General features: G+C 33.0%; 1 protein-coding gene across 1 annotated transcript; it reads right to left on the reverse strand.

The window, feature by feature from the left end:
* Window positions 1-9,349: 9,349 nt before the first annotated feature.
* On the reverse strand, window positions 9,350-9,958 carry LOC134243502 (apolipoprotein L3-like). Its single transcript, XM_062725769.1, has one exon. It carries the CDS (start codon window positions 9,956-9,958, stop codon window positions 9,350-9,352), a length of 609 nt encoding a protein of 202 aa, XP_062581753.1.
* Between the last annotated feature and the right edge of the window lie 3,110 nt (window positions 9,959-13,068).

Raw genomic sequence — 13,068 nt, forward strand, 5'->3', positions numbered from 1 at the left:
ATCACCACAGAAAGATCAAAGAAAATCACTGCAGATATGCGACAATAATTCTTATCATTGTTTATTGTATGTCAAGTCTAGAATATGATATATCATTACAAATATTATGATTTTTAGCCGGGCACATTGCTCGTAGAGCAATGCTCAGCTATTGCGACGGTGAGCAACAGAAAATGCTGCTTCTTCACCGCCAAATTGAGTTTACGAGTAAAAGTATGGTACGTGCACCAGCCGCTGTTGAGAAAACAAAATCCATTCAACACCTTAAGAAATAGTAAATTGAATATTTTTATCATAATATTAAATTGTTTAATATTTTTTCCTGGCTCCTTTGACTAATATTTTACAAAGTAATTCAACGGGTGCGAAAGGTTTTCACCAGGTATCCCTGTCTGCATCATATTCTATAAACAATATAATTAAAATTAGATGTTAGATCCGCTCGCATTCTCGCCACACTAACATCTAACAAGTCATCCCATTGAGGGTCACGTAAGAGGTTAAATTTGGAACACCTCAAGATTTATTCGCTTCAACAATATATGATGATTTTGCCAGCTGCGATTTGATTAATTGATAGAATTTGACCTCTGACGTGACCCTCAACGGGATGTTGTTAGATGTTAGTGTAGCGAGTATGCAAGCGGATCTAACATCTAATTTGAATTAGATTGATTCTATAAATAAAGGTTGTACTATCAGGCTAACACAAATGCAGGGAACATCATTAATGACTTGATGCAAATCTCCCCGCTGAGGACACATCAGTGCAGAGACGTTTGACCTTAATCTTGCTGCATCGGTGTTTATTTACTTCTGTTTGTATATAAAACCGGATTACCCCGAAACGATACGTGATAAATATTTTTCGCTGTTAATTTCTAGCTATATTTTATTTTATTTTTAAAACTATTTAATATTATACATGCCATTGAGATATTTTTGTGTGTATTACATATTCTCTAAACGTCTGAACGTGATTTTAAACTGTCATCTTAGTCCTTGTTCATTATCCTGTAAATGAGCCCGGCTCAATACATTTACTATAAAAATAATTGGACAAATTTGTGAATGACAATATTCAATGATGCATAGCAATTAATCTTTTCCTGACATTCACCTTCTCCTAAAAATTTGTCGTGTTATTTATTTATTTATTGCAAAGTCGTCCCTGGACTAGTGCTACGGTCAATGCAGCTGCAATGGGCCATGCAATTTCGAACCCTGCGTGGTGAGAGTTTGTCCCGAGACACAGTTAGATTATTCTAACTAGCACCAATATAGAATAAATCATACCGATTAATCAACATCACTACAATACGAGGACGTAAAAATAGGATAAAACATCCTTTAGTCCAGCAATAAGCCACTAAATTGTTTTTGATGTACCTTCAAACAAATCAAATTAATGTTCTTGATTCCCACTTTTCACGTTATGACTGACTTAGTGCTTCTTGATACCAAAACAATTTTTCTATTACCTATAATTATGTTCCCCAAACGAAGTTGGGGAACATATTGTTTTTACTCTGTTTCTTATTATTATTATTTTTCTTCTTCTTCTTCTTCTTCTTCTTCTTCCTGGGTACTTTTTTGTCCGGGAATGATCTTGTAAACTGTTCGTCCAATGTAGGTAAAACCTTTTTAGGGTCAGTAGACATGATATGTAGATTTGCGGAATCAAGGTCATTTTGCGCGCACGTGCTTGCAAGAGCGCGCACGTGCAACACGTGAAATGACCAATATAAGGATATTGCTGTAACTTTTCTTTTTTTTGAAACTCATAATGTAAGGATATATAAGTAGTATAGACAAGATGGCATGGTCAAAATAGCAAGATCTCACGTGCATGCACGTGCGCTTCGCTCTGATTGGCTGAAACTAAATTCTCAATATCTTTCTTGTTTCTAGTCATAATGTTTAGAAATTTTGAACATAGTCCTACATTATGAAGATCTACAGCATGATATATAAAAATTTTCATGAAAGTATGCGCATGCACGTGTGCTGCAATCTGATTGGCTGAAACTTTAAATGGCTATATCTCCTTTGTTTTTTGACGAAATGCTTTGAAATTTAAAACATAGTCATGCATTAGGATATCCTAAAATTTGATATAGAAAAAAATTCATGAAATCACGCGCATGCACGTGTGCTGCAATCTGATTGGCTGAAACTTTATATGGCTATATCTCCTTTGTTTTTTGACGAAATGTTTGGAATTTTAAAATATAGTCATTCATTTAGATATCCATTAACACGATAAAGATAAAATTTTATGAAATCACGCGCATGCATGTGTGCTGCAATCTGATTGGCTGAAACTTCAAATGGCTATAACTCCCTTGTTTTTCAACCAAACAGGATGGGATTTAGAAAATAGATAAATATGAGGGACTCCTACAAGAAGGTGTTGTCATTATGACGTGCGTGCACGTGCATAAAGTAAAATTAAAAATACACTGGAATGAGTGTATTTTTTAATACTTTTTGATTAAATGCTTTTATATTAAGTATATTAGAATTTTAGATAGTGTAGACAAGATAATATGGTCGTTACGCACATGAACATGCGTGCAATTCCTATCTTTAAATATATTTGGTATTTTTCGAAGAAGACCTTGATTAAGTCTAAATTCCATAAAGTATTTCTTATTTAACAGAGATTACAGGGAATATGGCACCAAAAGGGAGTTTGGGAGCGTTTGGGGAACATCTGTAACGGTCCCCGTTACAATTAGCACTAGTTTTGACTTTAGGTTGAATTCGCCAATTTCATGCTTGCGAAGTTGTGTCAATGTGTGCATTACGACCGCTCCGGCTACTTTCGTTATTTCTAACCAATGAAAATTGTCCTTACTTTTCTGTTGCGTCATGCAATTTTATTGCACGCATCACTGAATTGTAGAACACACATCACAAGATTTCGAATATACATCACAAGATTATCGAACATACATCACAAGATTTCGAATATTCATCACAAGATTATCGAACATACATCACAAGATTTCGAATATACATCACAAGATTTCGAACATACATCACAAGATTATAGAATATACATCACAAGATTTCGAATATACATCACAAGATTATAGAATATACATCACAAGATTTCGAACATACATCACAAGATTATAGAATATACATCACAAGATTTCGAATATACATCACAAGATATTGAACATACATCACAAGATTATAGAATATACATCACAAGATTTCGAATATACATCACAAGATTTTGAACATACATCACAAGATTTAGAAAATACATCACAAGATATTGAATATAAATCACAAGATTTTGAACATATATCACAAGATTATAGAATATACAGGCGCGTAACCAGCACGGAAATGAAGTGTACGCAAATAACGGTCGGGGGTCTGGGGGCCGCCCTGAGGCCCCCAGTGGGTCCAGGGCGAAGCCCTGATGGGGGCCCAGGGGGCGAAGCCTTCGGAAGCTCGTGGATTTTATGAAAAAATTTAGTCATTTTCCCGGAAAAGAAATCACGCTACATCTCTTTTCTCGAGCAAGCACTTAGCAAAGTTATACTTCCATGAATACTTCAGGAATTAAGAGAACGATAATTTAATCAAATCAATTCACGGAGATTTTAGTATTGGAAAAAAAGTTTACAAGTGTGACAAGATAAAACAGAGAAATAATTTCAATATCGTAATCATTGGAGTTTTAATATTTCATAAAATAAACGGGGGTGTTGATGGGGGGGGGGTGTCTCATTTTTGATTTTCTTTATATTCTGATAGCTTAAACAATGTGAGAATGCTTATAATAAAATTTTATAAATTGGTAATATCAGTAACAGAAGATATTCATACATATTTTATTTTTTACTTTAGCGTAATTTAAATTTTACCATTTTTTTGTTTAGCGACATTTATTCATTATACCTCAACGGATCCGAAATTGAAAATCTTGCATAGTCGTCCAAAATTCTTGAAACTTTTTATTTCAAAGTCCCTTAGATCGCTTTCCTTCACCAAATATTTGTCCGATAATCAGGATTACGCGAATAAACAGTTGAAAATTTAGGTTCAAAAATATTTTCTCCCTCAAGAATTTTTGGAAGATGTTTTTGAAATTGATTATTTCACTGTATTATTAAAAGACTAAATTTGACTGTACAGACATGCGGAACAAAATTTAAATCGACACAATAAGACGCAAAATAATTTGAAACACGAATCCTAGACCCTTTTTTCTCGAATAACTCTCTCTCTCTTTCTTTTATTTTCTTTCTTTGATTCTTTTTTTTTAATTCTTTTTTTTTTTTTTTGAAAATGATGTGTACGCACCTGCGTACTTGCGTATAGGCAGCTACGCGCCTGATATACATCACAAGATTTCGAATATACATCACAAGATATTGAACATACATCACAAGATTATAGAATATACATCACAAGATTTCGAATATACATCACAAGATTTTGAACATACATCACAAGATTTCGAGTATACATCACAAGATTTTGAATATACATCACAAGATTTCGAACATACATCACAAGATTTTGAATATACATCACAAGATTTTGAATATACATCACAAGATTTTGAATATACATCACAAGATTTCGAACATACATCACAAGATTTTGAATATACATCACAAGATTATCGAATATAGCAACGTTTGACATGCCATACGGCAAATGTTATTATAAATTGATAACAACTTGACGGTGTAATCTATTTCTCTGTAAACAGTTGAATTTATTGTTACATGCATTGATGTTTTTTTTCTCCGAAATGAAAATATCATGTTTGTTCGATGTACATGTAAATATGTTGAGAATAATTTATTCTTTCGAACGCTTTATCTAATATCTGATAATGTTTTTGTCAAACAATCTTTTTGAAGAAAAAACCCAAAAGCACGCTATACTTTTTGTTCATTTTTTTCTCTTGTCTTATTGGAAAATATATGCGTATACTTGATGTATATTTATAGCAACTTTCAGTTATCGTTCTTGATATCGATATCTCTAAATCGACCAGACCTTAAGTTTTATAATACAAATTTATGTGAATACCTTCTTGAGTTTTGAATAAACAGAAACCATGTGCATAGACACCAGCCGGTGAATGCGGAATATCTACAACTACGTTACTATAAAAAAACAAGTTTAACATTATTCTTGCATTACAATATCAAGGAGATGGAAGTAGTTATGAGAAATAAATGGTAATTTAGCAAGCAATAAACTAAAAGGAATTGTTCAAACTGGAAATGTAATTACCAACATTTCTTTGACACTGTGATGGCTTCTGAAGGTGTATTAGTTGTTACTAGTTGGTCTGCAGAAGACTTTGTTGGTAATATTGACAAATTACTGACCATTAACATGCATTAACACGTTTATATATACATTTGTAGTATTTCTCCATTATATAAACATACAGAGAACAAATATCTTCAATTCTGTATGAAGTTTGTCAGAGGTCATAGGTCAATACGTGACCTAATCACACGGCGCAATGATCTCTACCGGTACATAAATTACAAAATGACTTGCCCTACTTGCTTTTCATGTATAAAAATGAACAAAATAAGCAAGTAAAATAGTAATTATTTTATTTACAGTGTAAACGAGTATTTCATACCCTTTTCTGGCTATTGATTTATCCTGCGTACATAGAGAATATAACACAATGTCATGAAAACTTACAAGCCTAGCGTTTGTTTACAACTTTTATGTCACTTTTGCCTGCAGCACAGTCTCTAACGTTTATCCTTATTTTCTGGGTAAACCTTTAGTTACAATTCCATAAAAAACCTTCGGCCTTCACAAGATTTGTTTACGGACCGACCCACTTCAGTTCTCAGTGAACTTTTTAAACTTGTTATTTATTTCTTAGGAGAAAAAAGGACATGGAATGTGAGGAAATTTTCGCAAACAGCTGTTTCAGGATGCGGAAAATGCATATTTGTCTGAAATTTCCAAAAAAAATATATTGTTCAAATCTCCTCTGAAACAATCAGTAATTTTTTTTTTACATTTTCACTATCGAGAATTATGCTTATTGTTTTGTCTGTAATCAACATATTTGATTTTTTAGGATACCCCTGAAAATTGAAAATGACCTGATAAATATATATTTACTTGCTATGTTGCAAAGGTTTTTCCCCCATTCATGAATCACGAAAGCAAATATTTCTTGATAATCGAAGAGTTAGATTTATTTATTTATTTTATTTTATGAAATATTCCCACTTCTCATTAGTGACGTAAACAACATACAATCAATCAATCAACTTCGTACAAATAGTATACCATAATGTTGGTTAATCTTTAAATTTTGACAGTTTTTGTAAAGAAATAAAATCAAATTTTTTTTTCGGAAAAATCATGAGGTTACTCATGCAATCTCATGAAGACTTTAGCGTTTCATGATAAATACCCGGATTGCAAGGGTGAATCTTCGTAGTTCTCGGGCTTCATCAATTTTAAAATACTAAAAAAATTGAAAATTATATATGTTGCCCCCCCCCCCGAAATTAACGTTACCAGTGAAAGAGGCATGTGATGTTGATCAGGATTGCGCAATATTTCTAGAAGGTGACCGTTTGAGTATTTCGGGCTTATACCATAAACCACAACAGTCAGTGTCAGTGGTTGAATTGGCTAAATCTGTCTCCATCAATCTTTTTTTTTATGCGCCCGAATTGATACACTCGGGGGTGTATATTGTTTTTGTCCTGTCTGTCTGTTTGTCTGTCTGTTGTCAACTTTAACCTTTTTAACCGTGAAAGATAGATGTTTCATATTTGATATGCATATTCCACTAACTAAGCACTTTCAACTGGTACCAACGTCAATGACATTGTGACCTTGACAATGACCTTGATGCTAAAAATAACTTTTTCGAATTTTTGCCATTACTTTTGAACCGTAGGAAACAGAGTCTGTATATTTGGTATGCATACTCCGATAATTAAACTCTTTCAAATAACTCAAGGTCAATGACCTTGTGACCTTGACTGTGACCTATATGCTAAAAATAGCTTTTTCAAACTTTCGCCATTTTTTTTTAACCATAGGAGATAGAGACTTCATATTTGGTATGCTTACTCCACTAATTAAGTGCTTTCAAATGACACCAAGGACAATGATCGCGGACCTTGACTGTGACCTATATGCTAAAAATTGCTTTTTCGAACTTTGTTGCCGCCGGGCGCATAGTGTTTCACAAACACATCTCGTTTGTTATATTACAGACATGTTGTCTTGATCTTGATATATACATGTATGTGATATCTAATTTCGATATATAGTTACTGAAAGCAGAATTATATCTACGGTCGATGACCTTTTCAGTAAATACAGTTTATCATTCAGTCAAATACTGACTAACGTTTTTCAAACTTATCATGAGATTATTACATGTATATACATGCTGCATTGTAGACGGATTTTCCCGTTTCTTCCGATCCCGAGCATGGCAAGGAGAACAGGATGGTTGTGACCGGTCGGCAAGGAATACTCACTTCTCAATGGCACCTGATCCCACCTCTGATGTTTTGGAGGTCTGTGTTTGATCTACTCCTAATTTGTATTGTTCGATGGATTTTTTTAACTTGAATACTGTTCATTATTTTATGTATGTAATATAATTAAAACTAATGTGCATTTCATTTTGTCCATGCATGGCATAATTGATTCACAGTGTATTGCAATTGTATGACATGTATATAATTAATAAAGAAAGAAAAGGACTTAATTAATAACTTTTATCATTTCGATCAAACAGTATTAATAGCATATATTCAATTCTACAAACGAAGTACAATCCCAATCTTCAAACTGAAAATATGTATTGACTATGAATTTCTTTTTGCAAGATTATTTATATAAAAGTCCATAATTTGTTACAATAATCAACAAAAAGATAATTTGATTTAAGCTAAACAAGGAATTACTTATCATGGTTATATATAGTGATATATGTATTCATTCCCATACCTTTTAATAAAATTAAGCTCAATGTTAGTTTAAATTTAAAAGTCATTCCATTTTTGAAGTTCGGATTCTAGTTTCTCAATGACTCTGTTAAGCGCTACTACATTTTCGTGAAGAACATTATTAGCCAAGTTGCTACTGTTATTATGTTCCCCAAACGAAGTTGGGGAACATATTGTTTTTACTCTGTTTCTTATTATTATTATTATTATTTTTCTTCTTCCTGGGAAAATTTTGTCCACGAGTGATCTTGTAAACTACACATCCGACTTAGGTGAAACCTTTTTAGGGTTAGTAGGCATGTTATGTAGAGTTGCCAAACAAAGGTCATTTTGCGCGCACGTGCTTGCAAGAGCGCGCACGTGCATTAGGTGAAATTACCAATATAATGGATATTGCCGTAACTTTTCTATTTTTTGATGAAATTTTTTGAAACTCATAATGTAAGGATACATTAGTAGTATAGACAAGATAGCATGGTCAAAATAGCAAGATTTCACGCGCATGCACGTGCGCTTTGCTCTGATTGGCTGAAACTAAAGTATCAATAACTTTCTTGTTTCTTGTCATAATCCTTTGAAATTTTGAACATAGTCCTACATTATAATGATCTACCACATGATATATAAGAATTTTCATTAAAGCATGCGCATGTGCGGGTGCTGCAAGCTGATTGGCTGAAACTTTAAATGGCTATATCTCCTTTGTTTTTTGACAAAATTCTTTGAAATTTAAAATATAGTCATGCATTGGGATATCCTACAAAATGATATAGAAAAAATATCATGAAATCACGCGCATGCACGTGTGCTGCAATTTGATTGGCTGAAACTTGAAATTGCTATTTCTCCTTTGTTTTTTTTTTTACGAAATTCTTTTAAATTTAAAATATAGTCATGCAGTAGGATATCCTACAAAATGATATTTAAAAAAAATCATGAAATTACGCGCATGCACGTGTGCTGCAATCTGATTGGCTGAAACTTTAAATGGCTATAACTCCCTTGTTTTTCAACCAAACAGGATGGGATTTAGAACATAGATAGATGTAAGGGACTCCTACAAGAAGGTATGATTATCATGCACGTGCACGCACGTGCGTGCATTTGAAACGAGTATATCTAAAACTACTCTTGAAAGACAAGATGATATAGTCATAACGCACATGCATTCACATGCGCTTGGGTGCAATGCTAAAAATTGAATATAATTGGTATCCTTCTGGAAAAACGTTGTTAAAGTCAAAAATGCACAGAGTTTGTCTTATTTAATGAAGCTTACAGGGAATATGGCACCGAAAGGGAGTTGGGGAGCGTTTGGGGAACATCTGTAACGGTTCCCGTTACAATTAGCACTAGTTGAAAATGCTTCCAATTTCGATAACGATACTGATTCCAGCAATGACACCACCCGCTATGGTAAAAACCTTTGAGGAAGTTGTTGCAACAGTTGTTGCCACAGACTCGACCGCATCAACTGCCCTGGATGTTCTAAATGCTTGCATTGTTGCCGACTTCATTGACATGTTCGTGATCGTTTTCACCAACGAGGCACTTTGCAGGCTTGTGCTTATAACGAAATAAGTCTGATTTATCAAACTTTCAAGACTCTCCATTTCGTTTTTGTGTTCTTTTAAAAGTCTTTCTGCCTCCTCACTTTTATTCTTGATAATTACGTGAGCTGCTATGCCATGACTTATGCCTGCTATTCCCGATGCTGCGCCAATTGCTGCTCCTGCAATCGTCAATCCCAACGACGCTCCAAATGTAAAAGGTATAAGAGCTAATCCAGCGATTGTTAAACCTCCAGCAACTACCCCAGTTGAGGAATATGCTATGTTTCCTATGCGACGACGTCTCTCTTCTTCTTGAATTTCGTCACGTAACTCCTTCAGTTTTTGAATTACTTCTCGTCTGGAAGCGAGAAAGCGTGTTAATCTGTTCCGTACTAAGATGTCAGACATCTCTGGTGAATTCTAATCAACGAAATTGTAATTACCTAATACAAGCTCCCATTTATATAACGATTTCTGTCAACGATCAATAAAACATTTGACTTTGTTGTATGCAAATACATGATGTAATATTTGATCACCCGCTATTTTTAAAGACAGATCAGTAAGTAAACTTGACTTTAAAGCTTGAGGTAGTAGAAAGATGTACGAGGGTTGTTGAAAATTGTTATGAATTAACTAAAGTCATTTCACTTTTCAATGACTTTTTCTTCCCTGAATGATATCCTTTAAATATTCTCTTTTAATTGAAACACTTATTTATAACATTTTTATCTATCTTTAATTGTTTTATAAAACACATTTTTGAACATGAGTAATACTTACTTGAGAGGGACGTTAAATAACAACAATCAATCGATCAATCAACCAAACTTTGTATATCCTTACATCAACATGCTCTTGATTCCGCATATTCAGGTGTTACTAGCCTCACTTCTGTCTCTATTTATCCAGCTCAGCACGTGATTTTTACTCAACGGGAATATCAATGAACCATGCTAGTAGATTTATGTAGAAATATAATAAATTTACTATTTGTAATTTCATCCCGGACAAAGAAATTGGAAATAAAAATTTATGTTGTGACATGTATTATATCAAACGACGTTGTTTTAACAAATTCTATCCTGAGATATTTGGCAGATATAACGTCAATGTAGTGAGAAAAATGTTTAATTCTTGAAATGAAATCTGATACAGTAACATCTATTGCTGGAGGAATGAGTCATCTATAATGTCTGGCACTATTTTCCCCCGCTGATAATGAATTATTTTCGATGCGCAAGAAACATTGTGATCCCATTGTATATTTGTACAAGTGACAGTAATTTATGAGCCGGTATGTCATGTATGTGGCCGATTACAGTTTTTTAAAAATTTATTGACCGTGAGTCAGATTCATGTTAATTCTATTTAAAGCCACAAATCAAAATTTGAAAGCTTTCCTTGCTTAAATTGAAGTTTTAATAACAGACAACTTTAGATAAGCTTTAAATACGAGTACAAAGACATCCAACATTTAGATACTAGTAATGAAACTGACATATACTGTATTTGGACCAATATCATTATTTTTACTTCTTATGATTACTTTCTATGTAAAGCAGCACATGAAACACATATACGGCCTATTTATCAAATTTAAAAAAAAGATAATGATAAACTAATGAAAACCAAATAAAAAGGTCGTTTAATTTTTACTGAAAGGTGACGGATGGATGAAGAAACATCACTGAAAGACGACGGATAGGTCACTGAAAGATAAATGAAATGTTTTTCTCTGAATGATTAATAAACGAATCTAATTTTTATCTTAAAGATGCCTAAAGTTTACTAAATTGTATCTATCATTCAGTAACTGACTGGCCACTGAAAAGTCACCAAAAGTTGCCTTTCAGTTTTAACGGCAAATTCTTTTTCATCCCTTGAATAGCAGTTATCAATAAGTGCGTAAATAAAGAGATGGTTCTCCTGAGGGTGATTTTTTTTAGAGTATAATGAATAATGAGAAATTTCTAAGTTGACAAAGATTAAAGTTTGCAGTAGTAACTGCAAAAGTTAATCTAAAGCTTCAAGTACAATTCATTTCAGTTTACTGATATCAATGTATTTTCATGTCTCTTGTAACTGGTTCAGAATACAAGGAAAATGCGTGTGAAGTAATTCATAAATGTTTCTTTGCTTTGCAAGTGAAACAAAAGCATGTCTGGTAGTAGAGGGATACAACTGATACTCACATTAATTCAGGCAACGTGTTTGTAATGCATTTTCTCTCTTTAAATAAGTACTCTAGTCATTTGAGAATTCAAGCAATTTATTACTATCAATTTCAGGGTATCTGTGTTTTCAGTGGTATAAAATGATGTTTTCTTAAAACTATGCAGATTTAAGGGGAGGGGGGGGGGGGTGTCCGACCACCTTTAGTGCAATAAGAACAAAATGTAATCATTTCTTCAAATGACTAAAATACATTATATTTTGATCATATTTCAAGTCCTTATGATAAAGATACAATAAATATGCATAACTGAATACATGTTTTATATATATAATCTATAATTTTGCAGAAAAAGGCTTTTGATGTGCTTTTTAGAACTGCGCAGCTACAGAATTCAGCAGAGCCTGAAAAAATCCAAAAAAAAATATGCAAAGTGTGCATTAATGTTCTCTAAACAACTATTTGTTGAGAAAATGTCTCAATTTTGCACTTTTAAATGGTGATTTCAAGTTCAAAACAAGGTACTGTTGTTTTCAAAATTAGTGTAAAGAACCATGAAAGTAGTTCATGGATAGCAACACGTGGTCTATTTCTAGCACGTTTTTTTTCCAGATCCTTCTTGGTACAAAATAATCTTAGAGAAGGAGAATAGAATTACAATGGAAAATGTTTCAAATAATATGAACACTTTTAAAAGGGGAATTGTTTTATATTGTGACATAAAGTAATTAGTATTATTATCGAACAGTTGTTAAATAGTGTACGTGTTGATATAAAAAAATCTTCAACTCTTTGTTTCCAGGCAAGGAACAATGAGCACCATCAAAGTTAAAAATTAAGAATTTGTAAGTTTGTCACAGATAACTTATTTTATCTACCAAAATTTGAATTATCACCAATGAAACACAAAGAAAATGAAACACATAAAATCGATATGAATGACCTTGTTGCAGTATATACTACTGAGTATACTGTATCAAATAAACATTTATAATCACAGGAAGAAACGAGACCTTTCAGTCAAAACTGAAAGGCGGCTTTCAGTGACTTTTCAGTTGCCATTCAGGCACTGAATGGCAGGTACATTTCAGTGACCTTTCAGTTGCCTTTCAGTCATATTTCACACAGTTTAGAGTCAATTTAACCATAAAAACGAGGGGAATATTTAAGGTCAAAGGATGTATTCGCTTTAACAAAAGAATTGACCTATAGGAGAGAACAATTTCCAGGAAAAAGTGACATTGAAAAATTAATCTTTATTTGTTGTTTTTTACCGTATATATGTCTAAATTTTTAAAATTTATGTTTTATACCTTAAATTTATTAGTTATAACTTTACAAT

The sequence above is a fragment of the Saccostrea cucullata genome, unplaced genomic scaffold (genome assembly GCF_032062105.1).
Source record: "Saccostrea cucullata isolate Sc308-1 unplaced genomic scaffold, CSIRO_AGI_Scuc_v1 ctg5198, whole genome shotgun sequence".
Lineage (NCBI taxonomy): Eukaryota > Metazoa > Mollusca > Bivalvia > Ostreida > Ostreidae > Saccostrea > Saccostrea cuccullata.

Bases quoted from the DNA above. Each gene is read 5' to 3' on its own strand.
- LOC134243502 (XM_062725769.1), bottom strand. From the start codon at position 9,958: ATGTCTGACATCTTAGTACGGAACAGATTAACACGCTTTCTCGCTTCC.